The 24,865-nt window shown below is 36.0% G+C and overlaps 1 protein-coding gene across 4 annotated transcripts in view; it reads left to right on the top strand.

Moving 5' to 3' along the window:
- Nucleotides 1-24,865, top strand: part of KHDRBS2 (KH RNA binding domain containing, signal transduction associated 2) — a 713,761-nt gene that overhangs the window by 439,144 nt on the left and 249,752 nt on the right. Inside the window, exon 7 of one of the 4 annotated variants that reach the window (XM_027126846.1) lies at nucleotides 1,037-1,049. The exons of the other annotated variants lie outside the window; for them this stretch is intronic. Within the exon in view, the coding sequence (XP_026982647.1) occupies nucleotides 1,037-1,049 (13 nt within the window). The remainder of the gene's footprint in view (nucleotides 1-1,036; nucleotides 1,050-24,865) is intronic. 4 annotated transcript variants of the gene reach the window in all.

The following is a 24,865-nucleotide window of genomic DNA, read 5'->3' as shown; positions in this document are numbered from 1 at the left end:
AGGGTTTCCCTAACAAAATACCACAGACTGGGTGGCTTAAACAACAGGAATTTTATTTTCTCACAGTTCTGGAGGCTGAAAATCTAAGACTGAGTTGTCAGCAGGTTTGGCTTTCTCTGAAGCCTCTCTCCTTGGCTTGTACATGGTCACCTCTTCTCCATGTCCTCACATGTTCACCCCTCAGTCTGGGTGTTGTCTGTGTCCTAATCTTTTCTTATAAGATCACCAGTCATATTGGATAAGGGTCACACACATGACCTTATTTCACCTTAATTACCGCTTGAAAGGCCCTGTCTCCAAAAACATTCACGTTCTGAGGTACTGGGCCAGGTTAGGACTTCAAAATATGAATTTTGTGGAGACACAGTTCAGCTTGTAATATCCAAATGCTGAAAGATGGGATTTGTAAAGCAAGTAGGGGATACTTTTTGCTCAGTTTTCTTGAAGAGGTTTCTAGACAAGGAAGTTAAAATAATATTTGTTTCATGGATAGTTAATCCTAACAACATTGTTGAAGGTAGGCTGGATTAGAGAAAAAATGGAAATGAGTGACCAGCTGGAAGACTCTTGGAACAGCCTAGGAAGGTAACCTTGAGGTTCTCAACCATGTTGTAGCCAGCAGACAGGGCAAGAGGACTATTCAGGAAGCATTTTCTGATTCTTAGACAAGTTATCTACAACCTTCTCCAACAAGAACAGGTCTGGAGGATATAACAAAAACCTTTGGTTATGGTGGCTGTGACAACAATGATATGGTGGAAGGGCAAAGTTCTAAAGCATCCCTGCTGTCCTGGGTCCTCTTAGCTGCCCACCTCCAGAGCCCCCACACTCCCTTAAAGAGCATTGCCTCAGCCTGCCCTCAGCGACTGCCTAAGCTGGACTGACAAGAGCTCTGTGCTAGGGAGTTAATGATATGAAATGCAGGTTTGTATCTGCATCCTTCCTGTTAGGAGGTTGAGGCTCTGAAGGTTACTCAAGGATGAAGAGTTAGTAAGCATCAAGGCCTAGATTTGACCGAGGTCTCTGGGTGACAAAGCCTACCCTGCCCTGCTGAGGAGCTTTGATTTTAGGAAGCATTCATATCTGAACATTCTTTTGTTTTTCAAAGTTCAGACAGACTAAGTTAACTGAGATGCTAGTAAATTTATTTACATTAAGATGGCCCGTGGGTACCAGCACTGCCACCTCAGCCAGTGAGTCGTGAGTCCTACCACAGTGAAAGCATTGCAGCATGCTGGTCCCTGTTTCTGCCATAAGGTTAAGATTAGTTCTAATAAACCTTTAAGCACAAGGGGGAGCTTAAGAGATCTTTATCCACTATAAAATTCTGAAGATGGTAATCATGGTCTATGATTCATATTTGCATTTTTTAGCTTAAGTATAGTTGATTCACAACAATGTGCCAATTAATAACATTTTATGAATCTTGTTGAAAGCTCCTTCTGTGTCTTTGGGAAAGATTTAGTTTAAAAAAATACCTAATTTCTCTGAGGAACACTACTTGTCAGGCCATTGACGTCCAAAGTCAACACTGAGGACAGGTACGTTATCTTAGACTTGGCACTTTGATTATTAAAATAAGCCCATTATTGATAATCCTAAGAAGGATGCTAAATTCTCTATTTTAGAGCACATTAAAGAGATTTTTAGTTTGAATAAAATTTAAGTTTGTATACTTTTTAGTTTATTTTTATAAGGAAATTATTTTAAAATAGCCTGATGTTATTACCATGTAAATAACTTCTACGTGATGTTTGAAAACAGAAATAGTTCTTTTAATAGAAAAAAGTATTACTATTAAAGCTCAGTTTTCAAAGAGGTAAAATCATTCCTCTCAGACAAATATTACAGAAATCTGTGTCAAAGTTTCTATTTAACCCATTAATTAATGAGGGAAGCAGTGATACTGTGATTGGCTCAAGGAGCATTTAGGAAATTAGGGTACTTATAGGTAATTTAATGAAGAAATGTTAAGATAGTATACAAATGGTTAGTTAGATACAAACTGGTTAGTATCTAATAGGCCATCAATCATTATAGTTATCTGTTCCACCAGACAGAAATAATTTGCATCTCTACTGGAGGAAATCTATTGAATACAAATTAGCAAGCAAAGTCTGGGACCTTTAATGAAGAGTAACAGTGAGAGGAACCAAATTCCTCCCTGGACAATCCTTGGGTAGCTGTTGCTCATATGTGATATTTAAGGATGATGCTGCCCATCTGGTTGCTTTTTTTCTAAGTTTTGAATAATCTTTCTGGCAATTAAATGCTTAAATGCAAATTTGTGTGCAGATACCTTTATTTAAATATTCAAAATTATATGTGTCTACTTTTCATCTCAACATAGGCTGAAAGTATAAATAAGAAAATTTTCCTGTCTGCAAATAGTTTACAGTATAAAAGGGAAACAAATAGGTATACAGTGTATTATAATAAATGCAATAAAAGATATATGAATGAGTGATGGTAGGATTCTGAAGTGCTCCAGGGATTTCAGGTCTTGGTGATCAGGGAAATTCCTTAAAGAGGTGACATTGAAAAACAGATAAGATGTATGAGACTCATGGAATCTGGTAAAAAGAAAATATACCTCTATCTCTCTCAGTATATAATTTTTGGTGGATTTCCTTCTATCTTCATTTCTATATGGGGAGTTTTATACAATGTTGTACATATAATATTGTGACCTGCTTGTTCATTTGTATATATATTAAGCAATTTTCTATAGATATGTTAAGCGTTTGGAGTTTGGATGTGGAGGAAATAGAGGCAGGGTAGTCAGTTTCAAAAATGGTGTTTCATAAAGTGTGAGCTCCAGATCACCTGTATCAGAATTAAGAGGCTTGTTTAAAAGGCAGTTTCCTGAAACCACTTCCCCATGACCATCTTGCCTTGTCTTGTACCCACAGTCCCTGTGTATAGTCAGGCACATCATGATATGTAAGCAATTACTTTCTAAACTGAACTTTAGGAGTTAGTATGGTAACAGATGTTTCGCTAAGGGATTAGAGATTACCAAAAGTGTACCAGTGAGGAAACTAAGGAGAAGAGGAATGCAAAAGTATATAACAAATATCAATTATGGAAAGGCAGTGATTTCTCAGTTTAACAACAATAACATCAGTTTATAACATTAAGCAGAAGCAGTCATTTTTAAAGAATTTTATCAAATATATTCTAACCTGTAAAATACAATTAATTGATTATATTCATTGCTCTGAAATAACATACCTATATATGTAAATAACTTACAAATTGTTGGGGAAATATAATTAAAAGCAAAATCTTCTCCCAATCCAGAAACCCTCTCCACAAACGTAGTAGAGAAAGAAAATAGTTTTATTATTGAATAAGCATTAAACAAGAATGATATGTGCAACACAGGCAAACCACTAAAAGAATATAAAACCAAAAAGTAATCTTACCCTTTTATATACAACCAATACAACCCATTCCACATACGTTTTCAAGATGGACAATAGCTAGTCCTCAAGTAAGAGGATTTGACAGCATCATTCGTCACACAGAGTTCATCCTAACTTTATCTGGTTATTGGGGTAACCATCTGTATTGGCTAATTGGCTTTATCCAGAGGAGAAAAAAACCCATATCTTTATGACAGGAAGTAGTTTTACAACCTGGAGCAAGGCCCCAACCAAAGTTAGGCTCCTACCTCCCAACAGAAACTGGGAGGTAGGGGTGTTATTTATCTTGATGCTTGCATTTCAAAGAGATGGCTTCCAAGTCTTTCTTCAGGTCATAAAGCTGACAAAAGGCCTATCTAGTCTTCAAAAGGATTTATATACATTTCAAAGAGAGGAGAAAGTGCTTATAATCACAAGTTTTCTAAATTTCAGTCAGCCCTCCTTATCTGCAGTTTCCTCTTCTGAGGATTCAATCAACTGAGAATCAAAAATATTTGAAAAAAAATAATTTCAGAAAGTTCCAAAAAGCAAAACTTGAATTTAGTACTGACTGGCAACTGTTTACATAGCATTTACATTGTATTAGGTATTATAAGTAAACTAGAGATAATTTAAATTATATAGGAGGATGTGCCTTGGTTATATGCAAATGCTACGTCATTTTATATAAGGGATTGAGCATACCCAGAATAAAATTAGAACCACTTTCTCCAGGTAGGTAAATGCTTGTTGTTTGTATTAAATGACCACAATACATTTTACATTAAATAAAATATTTACTCAGTAAATTTATGACAAAAGTATATTTCTCAGGAAAATTTATGATAGTTATAATTTATTTATTCTCTTTCTCTACAACACTGAAAACCATCATACATGAATTGTCATAACGATCATTTTCTGGAACAAAATATAGGTACAGCTCAGAAATATTGTGGGTTTGGTTCCTGAACACCACAATAAAGCGTATGCCACAATAAAGGGAGTCACATGAAATTTTTGGTTTCTCAGCACATATAAAAGTTATGTTTATATTATAGTCTCTGAAGTGTGCAATAGAATTATATCTAAGAAAACAAAGTACAGACCTTAAATTAAAAATAATGTTGTTGGAAAAACGATACTGATAGACTTGCTCAACGCAGGGTTGCCACAAACCTTCAATTTGTAAAATACGCAATATCTGGAAAGCTCAATAAAGTGAAACAATAAAATGAGATATATCTATAACATTTCTTTCTATTTTTAAAAGGCACTGAAGGAAAATTTATTATAAATGCAATTTAAAAGATCTTTTACTGTTATTATGTAATAAATTATGCTTATCAGGTATATTTTTCTGCAAGGGCTCTATCTTATATTTTTAGAACCACCAGATTCTGCAGTGTTTATTTTTGGAGTCATTACTTCATGCAACAATTTAAAGCCTACAAGGAATATCTTCTAATTTTGAGAATTGAATTATAAATCTCTGTAATTATTATAGGACTTCTTAGTGGATAGAGAAAACTCTATATGCAAATAATTTATTCATAATATTTTAAAGTTTTAACTCTAGTTTCTCATATGGAAATATACTCAAATAGAGAAATATTTAAAATAGAGCAAAACCCAGCTCAGGTCAGATTTTTCTGACCTCATTGCCAAGAGGTAGACACCAGTCATGCGCTGTGACCAACCAGGAAGGCAGTGTACAACAGTACACATGCAACATGTCTATATGACTTATTCTATGGAAATTGTAGCCACTTTGGGGTAAATAAGGGTAGCAACTGTGGTTTAGAGTATCTATTATATCAGAAATTGACTTATAAATTGATATACAAAATATTCTTCATGCAGAATGTAATTTGATCCATAGTCTGTAATTTGGTCTATATTGCCTTTGTCTAAAAATGGTAATTAAGGTAATAGTAGGGAAATGAGGGTGCACATCTTCTATGAAATACTACGTTTTTTTGAGAGACTGGTAGATAGAGAGGCTTTCTCAGATTTAGTCTCCCCACGTCCACCATCATCACAACCTCCCAGTAGCAGTTAGTGAGAAATGTTCTAAAATTCCATTGAGATCAACTCCGATCTCATAGGTGAATCAGAATTGGGAAATGATAACCTTTAACATCAGACTATTCGTAATGTAGGAAAATGCTTTTAATATCCATGTTTGCCTTTAAAAGCTACAGGTGTTTTGAATGATTTTATTTATGTGGGCTCATATGTCAGTCATACTTATTTTTAAAAGACACATTCTGGGAATTCCCTGGTGGTCCAGTGGTTAGGACTCTGAACTTTCACTGCCAAGGGCACAGGTTCAATCTTGGGTCAGAGAACTAAGGGCTTGGCCAAAAATAAATAAATAAATAAAAATTAAAAATTAAAAAAAAGACATTCTATAAAAATTCAAAATTTCTCCCCTGAAAATATCATGATGTGTATCATTTTAAACGAAAACTAAATAATTAAAATTCCGAGAATTTTCCTTGTTCATTGTTAAGTAAATTTTTTCTCTTTCTAAGCATGTAATATTTATGTAAACCAGCTTGCCGGGGAAAAATGCAAAGCAGATAGAGTTTCCAAAGTGGGGATATTGGGCTCTGTTGATTGATTTAATTCAGCCACTATTGACTGAACAGAGACTAAGTTTAAGGTGAGATATAATAAAATGCAGAAATGAATAAGAGACAAGGAATATAAAGATAAATACTCAGATAAATCTACAACAGGATATTGAGTACAATGAAAAAGTTTTACATGATTTTAGAAGGAGAGAGAATTGGGCTATCAGGAAGGTATACAGAAGCTATTCATTCCTTCATTTAAGTGTAAATTTATTTTTACTTATTTGCTTATTTATTGTTTGAATTTCTACTTTGTGCAGGCAATGTTCTGGTCACTGGGGTTAAACTAGGGAACAAGACAAATTTCCTGTTCTTAGGCTATTTCCCTGTTACATGTGATTGATTATAGCCTTAAGAAGTGGATGGAATATCAATAAGGGTAAATGAAGTGAAATCTTTCCAGGCAGTGGGAAATCCAAGGATCCTGGCAAAAATGTGTGAGAAAATAGGAAATAGGAAGGAAACTATTTGGCTGGAGTGTAAGGTACATACAGGAATTAGTAGAATTTAAGGTGAGAAGAGGAGTTGAAACACCAGTAGGATCAATAGGAAAGTGGTATTTACTGAAGGTTTTAGAGGAGAGAACACTGTAACCGAAGGTGCTTTGGTGAGGATTAAATGTGATGATAAATGAGAGAGGTCGGGCCAGAGTCCGCTGATGCTAGTTGAGATCACTTTTATAGTCCAGGTGAAAGGTAATAAAGTATCTGAAATCATGGAAAAGATTTTGATAAATATGGTGATTTGAAACCTTTATTTATTTTTGTCTGAGAGATAGCACTCTATATCCAGTAGACTTTTAGAAATAGAATCACAAATTAGAAATGGCATCATTCCCTTCCTTCATCCCCTTACCCAAAGGCAATAGGAGAAATCCAAAAAAAGCTCAGATTTTAAACCAGTGTGAATATTAACAATGGTTTAATTCTCATTATTTGAAACAGAAAAGATTGACACATTAAACACATTAAAGAAATTTTTTAAAAAATTAAGGGTTCATTAAGGGTTCATTCAATGAAAAGAGAAGTGAAAATATTAAATGTGATAGGTCAAATGATAATTAGATACACTGACAATTATATATTAAAAAATAAATCCTGGGCTTTTTGATAAAAATGTAGAATCGTGGTTATTATAATTGAAACTCTTCTTAAAAGAAAGTCATCCAAATAAGCTTTCTATTTGCTTGTGGAAAATATAATGGCCTAATAATGTCTAATAAGAAGATGCATATCACATGGAGATGTCAATAATAATGATGTCAATAATAATATCACATGGAGATGTCAATAATAAGTGAATTTTTTTAGATATAATACAAATGCCATACCTTTCATCCTTTTAAAGTGGATGTTAGTATATTCACAGAGCTGTGCACAACCTCATTCCAGAACATTTTTCTCACTACAAAAAGAAACTCTGTGCCCGTTATTAGTCACTCTCCACCCACTCTTCCCCCAGCCCTTGGCCCACACTGATCTACCTTTTGCTTCTATGGATTTGCTGATTCTGAACATTTCATAACAATGGAATTATGTAATCTGTGGCCTTTCGTGTCTGGCTTTTTCACTCAGTATAGTGTTTTCAAGGTTCATGCTGTTCGTATTGTGTATCAGTAGTTTATTCCTTTTTATGTCTGAACAATATTTCATTGTGATGATGTACCACAATTTGTTTATCCATTCTTCAGTTGATGGAAATTTTGGTTGTTTCCACTTTTCACATACTACGAATAAAGCTGCTATGAACATCTGTGTACAAATTTTTGTGTGAACATATGATTTCGATTATCTGGGTATATTCTGGGTCATATTATAACTGTGTTTAACTCTTTTGAGCAGCTGCCAAACTGTTTTCCAAAGCAGCTGCACCATTTTATATTCCCACCAGCAATGTCTGAGGGTTCCAATTACTCCTCATCCTTGCCAGCACTGTTACTGTCCAGCTAATATGTGTATTTTGTCAGCAAATTTGGAAGCATGCTTATGCTGTTTCACAGTGTGGTCTTTCTAGCTCTTTAGACATGTAAGACACAATCACCAGGTCAATATCAGGAAGCATTCAAAATCTCTCCCCTCTTTACTGTGAAATTTGGGTCACACATGCAAAGGTAATGTAGACTGTCATTATTCAAAACAAGTGTTAAATGTGAATGTTTGTGTCTCATTGAATAACGAAACCATGCCTCACACAGCTGGGATGCCAGGCCCTGTCCCCCTGCACAGCGGTAACCAATTTTTCTTTTCAGTGTGTATGTCACTAGAAAACTGCATAAGTAATAGCTGTTAGATTCCTATGCTAACCTGGTGTTCTGACCTTGTTTTGTCATAGGTGGCAGCATGAAATACCTTAGCAGCTTTAACACTGGTGGCTAGGTAAACACTGCTTTTGCTTAAGATCAAGCAGGAAAGTAATAAGGCAGCAATTTCAGATGTCATAGAAGCCAAGAACACATAGGACGAGGCGAATTTTCTTTACACGGACAAGAATATAAAGGATGGACATTCTTCACCTGCCAATGCACTGAGGAAGAAACAAAAATGGTTTAGCACTGTTTAAAGCTCATAAACTGCAACCATAAATCAGCAAATTAGCTAATGATTGCTTCTGGGTAGTGATACATGATGAAAAACAAATGAGGAAAGGTACTCAAGGATTGCACTTGATAGATGCTGAAAAAATTAAAGCTCCATCTTCATAAAAAAATTGTTTAAGTGATTTTATAAAGGGTTGTGCCCTGGTAGCAGAATAATTACCACTTCAAATGAGTATGTTTTATAATAAATGCTACCACATCAACTGTGCTTTTCAGTGCCAACTGTTGTAAATGATTCATACTGTTCCCAGGAAGATGCAAGTGTGGGGCTCATTTGGAAAGATGCAGTCAAGCCTGTCCCAGCAGAGTGCATGGAAATAGCAAGAGTTTAATCCATAGTACCAAGACCTGGGCCTGTCATCAGTAAGGACACAATAAATATTTATTAATGAGATTGCTTACAAAATCAGAGAGCAACATTAATCTTTGTAAAGCCAAATTAATCTTCTTGATCTTGTTTACTATCTATAACTAATCTGCTGCTTTATTTTAAACATAATAATGAAATTTTTAAAGGTTCAATTCTTTTGTGTTATAAATGTATTTACTGAATAGTTTCCATATGAAAACCACCATTATAGGAAAAGAGATAAATTTAAAGACATGGATCCTGCTAGAAACCATGCAAAACAATGCCTGTGTATTTATTTTATTACCTATTTTCAGAGTTTTTAAATAGCAGTAAGGGAGAGTAAGCTAGAAAAAAATTCAAAACTGAGACTGGTTAGTTCCAGTGAAAGCTTGTTTAGATGTGTGGTTTACCTTAAAAATAAGAAAACTACCATTTCTTGTGATTAGTACTAGCAGAACTCAGATGCCCTGAGATTTTGGACCGTAAGTTGTTTTAAGAGCTACTATAAGGCACAAATTCAGATTTATTTTGATAAAAAGTTTAACTCTCAAATTTAATTCCGGAATATAATAAATCCATATGAAACAGATGGTCCCCAAGAGTCACTGAGGCCTATTGTTTGGGCTGTATGTCTGTTTCAGTTTATAAAGATCATTTTCTATGTCATCAGGCAATGAAAGATGGGAGCTTAGACAGAGTTAGCTGTTTTTCTCCTCCCATAAAGAAGCAGGATGAGAATTTCATTTCTCCCTGGGTCAAACCTCTGAGCTTAATGAGCTCAGCTGGGGCGCTAACACTGAGGGTTCACGACGGAATGAGGTGGGAGCAGAAGCTGCCAGTATGACCAGACCAGCCTTGCCACCTTGGATGAGAAGGTGACTTCTCCCTCCGTCTCTGTGAGCACCCATCATTGTTTTTGTCTCTCTTGGTGCCCAGGACTTCTGCGAGAAAGCCAGCTCAGCATAAACCGGTTAGAATCAGCTCATGTATTTATCATTATCTATTAGCTCCTTGTTTTTGTTGCAGAGGATTTTAAGCTTCAAACTGTTCCCCCTTTCCTTTTTTTTTTTGTTTTTTGTTTGTTTTTAGGAAGCACATGTCCAAAGAACTGATAGAAGCTTTAACTATTTTTTGCTACATCAATTTTTAACAGAATATTGCTTTTATTTAAAGGGACTGGACTGTGTGTTACAGTTGAATCTTTGACTACAGGAACTGAGATATTGCAAGCAACCAAACAAAATCATATTTGTATTGTCTACTTTTACGATGTCAAAAGTCATTTCTTGTAATACTGTAGAAAAAAAAAAGATCCCTTGCTACTAGTTTGACATAGCAAACATTATATACTTAAATATAAGCTATTTTAATGTCATTTTGCAATGTAAATTTAGGTTTTTTGTTCAATTTTCTACGATTTGAATTGAAAACAGTGTTGCAACACTCATTTGAAAGTTCTGTGAAAATAGCCCTTTGTTTCTACTCACGATATTTGTTTTTTCTTGCCCTAGTAATAATTGAGGACAAATATTACTATGTAAAGATAACACAAACCTGGATAGATTTTTTTCACTGAAAATATTTGTTTAAAATTAATGCACAGACAATATGTGGATATTTTCGTTCTTAAATAAATATTCTGTCCAGCGGAGGAGAAATGGCAAAACTAGAAGGCGCCAATAATGAACTTCTACACTTCTTTCCTTCTCCATGTTTCTTCATCATCCACACTTACATCCTTCTTTCAAGAACCATATGATATGCTGTGTCCTCTTTTCAGGCAATATTTTTGCTTCTTTCTACTGTAAGACTATCCAAACACGTGTGTTCTTGATCTTTCACTGACTTTCAGTAACTTACTAATGTATCAGTTTTTTCTATATCTTTGTCACTTTTATCTCTTGGCTAACTTTCTCATTCAACAAATCATTTCAATTTTACTATCATAGTAAAACCAAAATCATAAACTTAAAAAAAAAAGAAAAGACTTACAAAGTTTATTAACTTGTTCAATCTCACAAAGAAAATAAATAGCTAAGCTGGGATTTATTTATTTATTTATTTTTGTTGGAGTATAATTGTTTTACAATGTTGTGTTCGTTTCTGCTGTACAATGAAGTGAATCAGCTATATGTATACCTACATCGCCTCCCTCTTGCACCTCCCTCCCAACCCCCATCCCACCCATCTAGGTCATCACAGAGCACTGAGCTGATCTCCCTGTGCTATACAGCAGGTTCCCACTAGCTATCTGTTTTACACATTGTAGTGTATTTATGTCAAACCTAATCTCCCAATTCCTCCTACCCTCCCCTTACCGCCCTGTGTCCACATGTCCATTCTCTACATTTATGTCTCTATTCCTGCCCTACAAATAGGTTCATCTGTACCATTTTTCTAGATTCCACATATATGCATTAACATATAGTATTTATTTTTCTCTTTCTGGCTTACTTCACTCGGTATGACAGACTCTAGGTCCATCCACATCTCTACAAATTACCCAATTTTGTTCCTTTTTATGGCTGAGTAATATTCCATTGTATATATGTACCACATCTTCTTTATCCATTCATCTATCGTTGGACATTTAGGTTGTTTCCATGTCCTGGCTATTGTAAATAATGCTGCAATGAGCACTGGGGTACATGTGTCCTTTTGAACTATGGTTTTCTCAGGGTATATGCCCAGTAGTGGGATTGCTGTGTCATATGGTAGTTCTATTTTTAGTTTATTTAAGAACCTCCATACTGTTCTCCATAGTGGCTGTATCAATTTACATTCCCACCAACACTGCAAAAGGGTTCCCTTTTCTACACATCCTCTCCAGCATTTACTGTTTGTAGATTTTTTGATGATGGCCATTCTGGCTGGTGTCAGGTGATACCTCACTGTAGTTTTGATTTGCATTTCTCTAATAATTAGTGATGTTGAGCATCTTTTGACATGCCTCCTGGCCATCTGTATGTCTTCTTTCATTGAAATGTCTACTTAGGTCTTCCGTCCATTTTTAAATTGGGTTGTTTGTTTTTATGGTATTCAGCTCCATGAGCTGTTTGTATATATTTGAGATTAATCCTTTGTCCATTTCTTCATTTACAAATATTTTCTCCCATTCTAAGGGTTGTCTTTTCATCTTGTTTATGGTTTCCTTTGCTATGCAAAACCTTTTAAGTTTCATTAGGTCCCATTTGTTTATTTTTGTTTTTATTTTCATTACTCTAGGAGGTGGGTCAAAAAAGATCTTGCTGTAGTTGATGTCAGAGTGTTTTTCCTATGTTTTCCTCTAAGAGTTTTACAGTGTCTGGTCTTACATTTAGGTCTTTAATCCATTTTGAGTTTATTTTTGTATATGGTGTTACGGAGTATTCTAATTTCATTCTTTTACATGTAGCTGTCCAGTTTTCCCAGCACCACTTATTAAAGAGGCTGCCTTTTCTCCATTGTTTGTTCTTGCCTCCTTTGTCATAAATTAGGTGACCATATGTGTGTGGGTTTATCTCTGGGCTTTCTATCCTGTTCCATTTATCTATATCTCTGTTTTTGTGCCAGTACCACACTGTCTAGATTGCTGTACTTTGTAGTATAGTTTGAAGTCAGGGAGCCTGATTCCTCCAGCCCCGTTTTTCTTTCTCAAGATTGCTTTGGGAGAAAAACAAATACTGTATGCTAACACATATATATGGAATCTAAAGAAAAGATCATGAAGAACCTAGGAGCAGGACAGGAATAAAGACGCAGACCTATTAGAGAATGGACTTGAGAACACGGGGAGGGGGAAGGGTAAGCTGGGACAAAGTGAGAGAGTGGCATGTTCATATATACACTACCAAATGTAAAACTGATAGCTAGTGGGAAGTAGCCACATAGCACAGGGAGAAGCTTGGTGCTTTGTGACCACCTAGAGGGGTGGGATAGAGAGGGTGGGAGAGAGGGAGACGCAAGAGGGAAGAGATATGGGGATATATGTACATGTATAGCTGATTCACTTTGTTATAAAGCAGAAACTAACACACCATTGTAAAGCAATTATACTCCAATAAAGATGTTAAAAAAAAAGAAAATATGGTATAAACTTACAAAGGAATACTATACAAACTTAAAAAAGAAAATCTGCAGTATGCAACAATGTGGACGAACCTTGAAGACATTATGCTAAGTAAAATAAACCAGTCACAGGAAGACAAAAAAAAGGAGACTGCTTTGGCGATTCAGGGTCTTTTGTGTTTCCATACAAATTGTAAAATTTTTTATTCTGATTCTGTGAAGAATGTCATTGGTAATTTGATAGGGATTGCATTTAACCTGTAGATTGCTTTTGGTAGTATGGTCATTTTCACAATATTGATTCTTCCAATGCAAGAACATGGTATATTTCTTCATCTGTTTATGTCATCTTTGGTTTCTTTCATCAGTGTTTTATAGTTTTCTGAGTACAAGTCTTTTGCCTCTTTAGGTAGGTTTATTCCTAGGTATTTTATTCTTTTTGTTGCGATGGTAAATGAGATTGTTTCCTTAGTTTCTCTTTCTGATTTTGCATTGTTAGTGTATAGGAATGCAAGAGATATACGTGCATTAATTTTGTATCCTGTAACCTTACAAAATTCATTGATTAATTCCAATAGTTTTCTGGTGGCATCTTTAGGATTTTCTATGTATAGTATCATGTTTTCTGCAAGCAGTGGTAGTTTTACTTCTTCTTTTCCAAATTGTATTCTTTTTACTTATTTTTCTTCTCTGATTGCTGTGGCTAGGCCTTCCAAAACTATGCTGAATAAGAGTGGCAAGAGTGGCCATCCTTGTCTTTTTCCTGATCTTAGTGGAAATGTTTTCAGGTTTTTATCATTGAGTATGATGTTTGCTGTGGGTTTGTCATATATGGCCTTTATTATGTTGAAGTAGGTTCCCTCTATGCCCATTTTTTGGAGAGTTTTTATAATAAATGGGTGTTGAATTTTGTCAAAAGCTTTTTCTGCATCTATGAGATGATCTTTTATTTATTTATTTATTTTTTTGCAGTACATGGGCCTCTCACTGTTGTGGCCTCTCCCATTGTGGAGCACAGGCTCCGAATGTGCAGGCTCAGCAGCCATGGCTCATGGGCCCAGCCGCTCCGTGGCATGTGGGATCTTCCCAGACCGGGGCACGAACCCATGTTCCCTGCATCGGCAGGCAGACTCTCAACCACTGTGCCACCAGGGAAACCCTGTTGGAAGACTTTTAATTACAGTTTCCATTTCATTATTGTGATAGATCTGTTTATATTTTCTAATTCTTCCAGTTTCAGTCTTGGAAAATTGTACCTTTCCAAGAATTTGTCCATTTCCTTGTGGTTGTCCATTTTATTGGCATTTGGTTTTTTGTGCTAGTCTCTTATAATCCCTTGTATTTCTGCAGTGTCAGCTGTGATTTCTCCTTTTTCATTTCTAATTTGATTATATGTGTCCTCTCCCTTTTTTTCTTGATGAGTCTGGCTAAATGTTTCTCAATTTTGTTTATATTCTCAAAGAACCAACTTTTAGTTTTATTGGTCTTTGCTATTGTTTCCTTTGTTTCTATTTCATTTACTTCTGCTCTGATCTTTATGATTCCTTTCCTTCTACTGAGTTTGGGTTTTCTTTGTTCTTCTTTCTCTAGTTGCTTTAGGCATAAGGTTAGATTGTTTATTTGAGATTTTTTCTTGTTCCTTGAGGTGAGACTGAATTGCTATCAACTTCCCTCTTAGAACTGCTTTTGCTGTGTCCCATATGTTTTGGGTTGTCGGGTTTTCATTGTCATTTGTTTCTATGTATTTTTTAATTTCTTTTTTGATTTCTTCAGTGATCTCTTGTTTATATAGTAGCACACTGTTTAGCCTCCATGTATTTGTGATTTTTACAGTTTTTTCCTATAACTGATTTCCAATCTCATAGTGCTGTGGTCAGAAAAGATGCTTGATATGATTTAAATTTTCTTAAATTTTCCAAGGCTTGATTTGTGACTCAGGATGTTTTCTATCCTGGAGAACATTCCATGTGCACTTGAGAAGAAAGTGTATTCTGCCACTTCGGGTGGAATGATTTATAAATATCTATTAAATCTATCTGGTCTGTTGTGTCATTTAAAGCTTATTTTTCCTTATTTATTTTCTGTTTGGATGATCTGTCCATTGGTGTAAGTGGGGTGTTAAAGTCCCTCACTATTATTGTGTTACTGTCAATTTCGCATTTTATGGTTGTTAGCATTTGCCTTATGTATTGAGGTTCTCCTGTGTTGCGTGCCTATATGTTTGCAACTGTTATATCTTCTTCTTGGGTTGATCTCTTGATTATTATGTAGTGTCCTTCCTTATCTCTTGTAACAGTCTTTATTTCAACGTCTATTTTATCTGATATGAGTATTGCAACACCAGGTTTCTTTTTTTTTCTTTTTTTAAAAAATATCTTTATTGGAGTATAATTGCTTTACAATGGTGTGTTAGTTTCTGCTGTATAACAAAGTGAATCAGCTATACGTATACATATATCCCCTCCCTCTTGTGTCTCCCTCCCACCCTACCTATCCCACCAAAAACAGAAATATACATCAATGGAACAGGACATATGCACATATGGTCAACTTATCTTTGATAAAGGAAGCAAGAATATACAATGGAGAAAAGACAGCCTCTGTAATAAGTGGTGCTGGGAAAACTGGATAGCTACATGTAAAAGAGTGAACTTAGAACACTTCCCAATACCATACACAAAAATAAATTCAAAATGGATTAAAGACCTAAATGTAAGGCCAGACACTATAAAACTCTCAGAGGAAAACATAGGAAGAACACTCTTGTGACATAAATCACAGCAAGATCCAGCTTTCTTTTGATTTCCATTTGCATGGAATATCTTTTTCCATCCCTTCACTTTCATTCTGTATGTGTCCCTATGTCTGAAGTGGGTCTCTGTAGACAGCATATATATGGGTCTGGTTTTTGTATCCATTCAGCCAGTTTGTGTCTTTTGGCTGGAGCATTTAATCCATTTACATTCAAGGTTATAATCAATATGTAAGTTCCTGTTACCATTTTCTTAATTGTTTTGGGTTTGTTTTTGTGGGTCTTTTTCTTCTCTTGTGTTTCTCACCTAGAGAATTTCCTTTAGCATTTGTTGTAAAGCTGGTTTGGTGGTGCTGAGTTCTCTTAGCTTTTGCTTGTCTGTAAAGGTTTTGATTTTTCCATCGAATCTAAATGGTATCCTTGCTGGGTAGAGTAATCTTGGTTGTAGGTTTTTCTCTTTCATCACTTTAGTATATCCTGCCACTCCCTTCTGGCCTGCAGTTTCTGCTGAAAAAGCAGCTGATAACTTTATGGGGATTTCTTGGCATGTTGTTTTTTGCTTTTCCTTTGCTGCTTTTAATATTTTTTCTTTGAATTTAATTTTTATTAGTTTGATTAATATGTGTCCTGGTGTGTTTCTCCTAGGGTTTATCCTGTATGGGACTCTCTGCACTTCCTGGACTTGGGTGGCTAGTTCCTTTTCCACGTTAGGAAAGTTTTCAACTTTAATCTCTTTGAATATTTTCTCAGAACATTTCTTTTTCTCTTCTTCTGGGACCCCTATAATTTGAATGTTGGTGCTTTTAGTGTTGTCCCAGAGGTCTCTGAGATTATCTTCAATTCTTTTCATTCTTTTTTATTTATTCTGCTCCTCAGCAGTTATTTCTACCATTCTGTCTTCCAGCTCACTTATTCATTTTTCTGCCTCAGTTATTCTGTTATTGATTCTTCTAGTGTATTTTTCATTTCAATTATTGTGTTGTTCATCTCCATTTGTTTGTTCTTTAGTTCTTCTAGATCTTTTTTAAACATTTTTGTAGTTTCTCAACCCATGCTTCCATTCAATTTCCGAGTTTCTGGATCATCTTTACTATCATTATTCTGAATTCTTTTTCAGGTAGCTTGCCTATTTCCTCTTCATTTATTTGGTCTTGAAGATTTTTACCTTGCTCCTTCAACTGTGATATATTTTTTGTTGTGTCATTTTTCTTTTTTTTTTTTTTGGATTGGTGGGTTTGTGTTCCTATCTTACTGGTTGTTTGGGCCGAGGCTTCCAGCACTGGAGTTTGTAGGCTGTTGGGTAGAGCTGCCTTAGTGCTGAGATGAGGACCTCTGGGAGACCTCAGTCTGATGAATATTCCCTGGGGTCCAAGGTTCTCTGTTAGTCCATTGGTGCAGACTCAGAGCTCCCACTGCAGGAGCTCTGGCCTGACCCCCATCTCGAGAACCAAGATCACATAAGTCATGCAGGGTGGCAGAGAAAAAAAAAGGAACAGAACAATAACAAAGAGTAAAAAATAAAATAGGATTGGAAAACTAACAGATATGTTAGAAAGAATAAAAAAAATAAAAATATAGATGAAACAACAATTGGAAGGTAAAACAGAACCACAAGGTAAAAAAGAGGAGAAAATAAAAAGCTAGCAAAGGGCAGGGCTTAGGCAACGACGGGTTTTAGGTTGTGGTTGTGGCTATGCTTAGGACCCACAGGGCTTAAAAAGGCCCTGGGGACATGAGGGATGGGGCTTAGGCTCAACAGGAGCTTAGGCTCCAGCAGGAGCAGCCCAGGAGTGCCTCTGGCCTTGGAGGGTGGAGGCCCCCAGCAGGCTCACTGGACCCATGTGGGCAGGGGAAATGCTAGGTGCATTGCCCCCTGATCCTCTGATCCTGGAGGGTCCCCCCCACAGTCTGCCTCTCCTCCTCCCTCTTTCCCACACTCCTAGGACCCACAAGGCTGGAGGGGGCCCCAGAGAATGGAGGACCAGGTCCAGGGGCCCAGCAAGTTTCCCGGGTCCCAAGTGGGCAGGGAAAACGCCCTCCACACTTCCCCTGATCCTCTGATCCCAGAGGGCCCCTCCCACCTGCCTCTCCTCTTCTTCTCCCCCTCACTGCCTCCCTCCTATGCCCCATGACCAACGCAGCCTGTAGGGGGCCTCGGAGGGCCGAGGACCTGGTCCAGGAGCCCTGCAGGTTTCCTGGAGCTGATTGGGCAGGGGAAACACTAGGTGCACTCCGCCTTGATTCTCCAAGCCCCCTGGAAGGTCCCTCCAGGAGTGGGAACCCTGCCCCCTCCCAGCTACCTCTCAGGGGTAGCAGTCCTGTCTGACCACCACCTTCTCCTCCCCCTCACTCCCCCCACATCCTATGTGGTCACTTGGGGGTTCCTCCCATCTCCTTGGGCATCAAGGTCCCCCACCATTGTCTGGCAGGTGCCTTAGCTGTGGGGAGATATGTACTCCATGTCCTCCCCTGCTGCCATCTTGACTCCACCTCAAAGCTGGAATTTAAACCTCAACAACAATGGACCATGTACACTTTCACCTCCTTAGATGTTAGCCCTGGGCTCTGTCCATTCATCCACTTGTCCATCTCTTCAGTCATTTATTCACTCCCTTACAAATAGTTATTATTCCTTTGCTTCTAGCCATGCCCTTGCTAGGCACAGGGTATCCAATGCAAAGCAACTAGAAAATGGTCACAAAGTACAGTGAGGTGATAGAGAAATCACATAGATAATCACAGAAATAAACACATAACTACAAATTATAATCCAATTGCTATGTAAGAAAGATAGATATTGCCATGAGACAATATGGGTGACTCTTTTACACTGGAAACTCTGTGAAGCTTTCTTTTTTTTTTTTTTCCTGAGGAAAGGGCTTTAAGATGAGATCTGGAGGATGTGAAAAATTAGCCATTTATAGCAATGGGAACACCATTCCAGATAAAGGAAAGGCATCTGCAAGATCCCTCAGGTCGGCAAGGGTTGGTCTATTAAAAGAAATCTAGAGTTGCTGGAACATTGTAAGCCTGGAGGAGAGAGGTGAGAAATGACCCTGGGGAGGTAGGCAGAGCTAGATTAGTCAGCCACTTTTACTCACGTTGAAGGTTTTATTGTTGCTGTTGTTTTTACCTTATCCAATAAGAAAACTTTGAATCAAGAGAATATATGAACACATTTGGATTTTTAAAAGACCACCCTAATTGCAGCATAGAAAATGAATTGGAGGTAAGCAAGTGAAGAAATAGGGACCAGTTATGAACCCATGATAGTAGTCCAAGTGAAAGATGGCAGTAACTTGGTTTGCTGTGGTGATGATGGAGATGGTGAAAAGTAGGTGGATTCAGGTATATTTCTATTTAAAAGCAATCACAGAAGCCTGAATAAATCACAAATCATTCTAGGTTTTAGTGTCTCCTTTATATCTTTCCTGCATTCTATACCATCTACAGATGAAGAAAGAAATATAAGTTAAATAGCTTTGATTTATTAGAAGAAACAATAGGTGTTTTCATTATTGTATTATGACAATGGTATATATAATTATTTTTGAGGTAAATTGTATATAGAAGAAACATTTCAAAGATATATGAAATAATATTAAGAATAAGAAAAACATCATGTCCTTTGTTTATGAGAGTCATATGATAGTCCTTTCTTTAATTTTTTGTATCTTTGACAGGCATTACTCAAATACAAGTGTAACTTAATAGAAGTATTACATGTCAACACTGAACCAAGACCATCTGTCATTAATTCTTATGGAAAAAACCACATACAGGGAGAAAAAAATATGGTCAAATTAGTGTGATTCCTTTCTGCCTTTTGCAAATTGTTCTCCTTGCCTTTCCTTAGTTCTAAAGAAAAGTGTACTGTGTTTAAATTTTTTTTGACTCTTGTACCAGAAGAGGATCTTTTTGCCATTATCTAGAATTAATGGGAGTTCTCCCCTCCATGGTCAGGTGACAGGGCATCTGCTTCATTCTACTCCTAAAGGTGTCCAGGTTCTTCACCTCCATGTGTGGTTTGGATAGTAGACAGGTGCTATAGATTTTCTGAATTGTTGAATGAGGGTTTTTCACAGAAATTTGTCAGAATGGGTGTTCCTGTACATCAGGCAAGCTGTTAATTTGTTGTCCAACCAGAAGAAAAAACTAGTTGTAACTGGTCACTAACACAGTTTCCATATGGTCTCTAGTGCTGGCAAAAAATGGCACGGTGACCCTACTAATCATTGAGTCAGGAGTCATCCCTGCCAATATGGTCACTCCTCACATGTTCCCACCAATATACAATCACAACATTGAAGGAAAGAGGAAACAGGGCAGGAATATTCACTCTTGTTTCTATCTTACACTAAGTCTGGCTGTTTTCTTCACTCCAGAGTCATGGATTCATTGCCTTTGATTTTGGGTTTTATTGTGACCCTCTTCTCCACGGAAAGAGTAGCTAACATGTGTCTTAGCTGTTGGTGCTTAAGGAAGGGGTGGTCTCTAGAGGAAAAAAGTTTGGTGACAACAGAGGCAGGAAAGCATGCAGAATCCTGTGTTAAAGTTATATTCCACACATTCCCTATTATTTCAGTAGCTACCAAAATGTGGAACAATATTGGACATGTTGAATAGTTATGTGACACTCAAATACTAATGCTTTGTCTTTAGTTAGTGATAGAATAAAGCATGTTCTGATTTGTGAATTATATTTTCTTATTGAAACTTAAAAGTTACAATCCAATGATGCAAGCAAGTTTCAAAATACTACACTTGCCTTACACAGAGTCTATGCATGAGGAAAATCTGAGAATGTGTATGGGACACAAAAGTTCCTGCATTTAGGGTAAACCCAGAATGGTGCTCTCCATCTATCTGCTTTAGTCCACCTTATTATACATTTAAGATCTTTGTAAGACTCCTTATATCCCTGGTCTAGTGGGACTGTGTCATGGATGAATGCATTCTGCTACTACTGCTCAATAGGTAAATTCTTAAACTTCAATAATGTATTTTCTAATATATAAATATTTAAAGAAAAAATAGAATTCTATCTGCATAATATGATAGAAGAATTTTAAGCCTCTTGTCAACACCAACTAATTAAAGTATAAATACTTTGGTCTCCTAAAAGTAATATGGTGATTGCTTAAACTTTGGTGCTATTAATCTATTTTATGTATTTGTGTGTATATATGCACATTCCATCTTGAATTTCTATCCAATAGGTGTAACACTAAATATAGCTACAGCATCATTATTTTTAGCCAATTGACACTTCATCCTTACTAAATAATTGAAGAGAGGTCATAGACATCTATTTTATTTATCTAGTTAGTTATAGCACTGATGTCTGAATATAAATCAGATTCATCTTTTGCAAATAAGGCAGTTACAGGATTTTTCATGCTGCAGGCACATTTTTCTTATTTATTGGAAGCATTAAAAATGTGTCCTACCTAATTTTATCTGAGTAGATAGATAATAAAACATGAAAAATTTCATAAAATGAAAAAAAAGTCAGGCTGTCTGATCTTCCTGTCATTTTGTCAGCATGTGTGGTGCATGCTTCCATCCAAGATGCATCCAGGTCTCATGGGGAAAAAATACAAAACTTGCCTTATGTGGACTCTGTGTGTAAGGGAAATCTGGGAATATGTATGGAATGCATGAGCTAAGATCCTACATTGCCTACCAAAACAGCCACACAGAGAGAGGAAGATTCCAGAGTAGTCTGAATTGCCACTGTGCATCAAACAAAATGGTGGCAGAGAACAGATGATGCTAGCTGATATTATCGGGCAAACACCTAATCCGCTAAACAGTTCTGATTCCATATGGAAGATGGTGAAAAGGAAAAAGAAATTCAGAATCAGAAAACATTATCATTCCAGCTCTACTCTCACTGAGTCAGGTGACCTTGTGTGTAGCATTAATCCTTCATGAACCTCAGGATGACCACTTTAGAACTGGGCACAGATTAACATAGATGGTTGCTCACAATCAATGTTGTCATTCTGGGAAAAAATAATGAGATAAACAAGTTCTCAGTATGTGCATGAAGGGCTTAGGAAATAAATGATGGTCATTAGATTTGCAAAACTGACTAATTCATTGATAAGGCTGCAGTATATTCTTAATTTTCTTAGTACATTAACTGTTCCTAATAGGGTTTGTCTTAGAAGTATTATATATATTACATGCAGTGACTGACATTTACATACATATTTTTAGAATCTAGAAATGATGTCAATACAAATGTTATTTTATTCTAAGGGGGGATGTGTTTTACATGTACACATACAATCTACACACATGTATACTCTTATTGAAATAATAAGTCCTTGTCTTTCTACAGTTTGCTATCCCGTTCAAAGCTTTTGCATATTCATTTTCTCAGTAGATCCTGGTAATGACACTGTGAGAGGGCTTAGCTGATGGTAATGTCTCTGTGCCATGGGAGAAATGCAGCACAGTGATTAATGAGCTGTGTCCAGGGTTCTCACCACAACTGATTAGTAAAAGACCCTGACACTTACTCAATGACTCTTCTTACACCTCACTACTCTTGCATTTACAACACTTTAATATGAATAAGAAACGTTTAATATGGAAGTAATATGCAGGCATAAAAGGAGTATTTTTAGAGAACCTTCTGCAACTGATACAATCTGAAATTGTTATCTCCATCTGCCTTAGGCAAAATGTCAGCAGTATATTTTGGCTGTATCTCTACAGACTTAAAAGTTCAAATATTCAAAAGATGAAGCTCAAGCTTTTCTCACTTTCCTAATCAAATTGGCAAATTTAAAAATCTGATGAGAGTAAAATCTGTGATAGTGAAGGCATTATTCTGGCAGAAAGAATTCCAGTTAGAGGGCTTGTTGAATAAAGAGGCACTTTGCATCCCTTTGCTTTCCTCATTGTGGGAGCTTAATGTTTGAAAGAGAAGAAGGAAGACTGAAAAAAAGAGGGAGAGAGAGTGAGAGATGGAGGAAGGAAGGAAGGAATATGACTGTGATAAGTAATTGTGATAAGTAAATATGAATAAAATTTATAAGTAAACATAGAATAGAATTGTACTTTCTCTATTAAATTTTTTACAAAAAGGCACATATGCACTGAGATTGAATCAACTAAACTTGTTTTCAGTATACTCTTCCTAATAAGAAGAAGTGAATGGTAAACTCTACTAACAATCCTGAGAAGGCAACTCTACCTTATGATTCTCATCGGCTAAGATGTTAACATAGTAACATCTTTGTATTTGCATCTAGTGTAATAGACATAAAGAATGCAAATACAATAGATGCCCTTAAACCAAAAGGAATTAACTTTGGAGAATATTCTTTACAGCAATTATGATAAAGAAAATTAAAACAGAATCAAAATTACCAAAGGTGAAAAAATCTCATCCTCTCTATTGTTAATTGGTTTTATGATGCTAAGTGAATTACATTTACATGTTCTCTTCATTATGTAGTTTCATTGTATCTTATAATTCATATGCTTATTAAGCACATTTTTTAAAAAATAACAATATCAAAAAAACTTTTCAGTTCCAAAATCTAGGAGAATACATTTGGTTGCACATAATCTTTGTTTGATTAATTCTACCACAAGAGCATTTCTTTTTTCAAAGCTATTAATGTTTAATAATATAAACAGAAATAATATGATTGGTAAACAAAGACAAAACAGAAATACTCCTGAGGTTAGTGGCAGTATAGGCAAAAGCTTGCTTGCACAGAAAAGTAAAATGATTTTCTATTTATAAAATCTACTAACAAGTATAGATCAAGTCATCGGTATTTATCAGATGTTTGTCCATTTCTATTTTATGTCCATGTATAATCTTCAGCCAAACAATAGTTGCTGTATAGAAACACTTGTAACAATCATTTGAAAAAGTTCAAATGAAGAGTAGAGGAAAAGAGGGAGGTGAGAAAGAAAAATAGAGAGGGAGGGAGGGAGGCCAGATGAAAGAGAGAAATGGAGAGAGAGTTTTCTTTTTAATTTTAAAGACATTGAGAGTTGCTCAGGATATTCTGTTCTTTCAATAGTTTACTCAAAAAGTCCCAGAAATATATTTTACTGGAGAGAAACTGGACACAAGTTCAGTGTAACCATAGTGTTTTTCACACCGAAATGTTTAGAGCTGCACTTGCCCTTGGAAGAGCTTTTCAAGTCATTAAAGCCTGCCTTGTCCAACTACCTCCAATGACAAATGATGGACAGCTGTATGCTGGGTTTCATTTAATTTGTATCTGGAAGGAATATTATAGTTCACGACCAAATGTCTTCCAAATAAACACCTTGTTGATTGATATGACACATCATAAGACAGTAGGTTTTTTTGAATTGGGAATATATGATAGAAGCTGAACATATTGTATTATATAGAAAAAGAAGCTCTTCCAGAATGTGTGAATGAAATAGCATTTTCAAAACTATTTCAGAAATATTACATTTTGGAGATGTTAACAATTGCCTGGCCTAGAATTTAATCAACAGTAAGAGCTTTGAAAAGACTCCAGGATAAAGAATGTAGATGATGTAAAAACTGTCTCTCAGGCCAGAAAGCATTGATAACAAATTTTCGTGGTTGTGCTACAGGATCCTTCATACTAATGTCAATAATAGCCCCATAAACTGTAATTTCATAGGTATACCGAGATATCTAATACAAACGGCCTGCCCATTTTGTCCTTTAACATCTATTCTGGTAAATCCATTGAAATATTAAAGAAGAGATGGTGCTCTATTGGAAAGTGGTAACAAAAAGAAACTGTCAAGTTGTGACTAGTGTATATAAATGAAGATCAGCGTATATTGCATATATCTGATCTAGATGTTTATAATTTATTATGAACAAAATTTAATTTCAACTTACTATTTACTAATTTTAAATTGCTATTAATTTCAAATTGCTATTTTAAAGATAAAAATATGGAACCTAAATCTGATCTTCAAAAACATTTAAGAATTATCTTCTTTGCTATAGACGTAAATCCAAAAATGTTACGATTCAATCATACAAAACCATTTAGCTACAGAAGACTGTGGGACTCCCATTCTGTC

The sequence above is a fragment of the Aethalodelphis obliquidens genome, unplaced genomic scaffold (genome assembly GCF_003676395.1).
Source record: "Aethalodelphis obliquidens isolate GAN/ISIS:26980383/991018 unplaced genomic scaffold, ASM367639v1 scaffold31, whole genome shotgun sequence".
NCBI classification, from domain to species: domain Eukaryota; kingdom Metazoa; phylum Chordata; class Mammalia; order Artiodactyla; family Delphinidae; genus Aethalodelphis; species Aethalodelphis obliquidens.
This window is presented reverse-complemented; position numbering and strand designations above follow the sequence as displayed.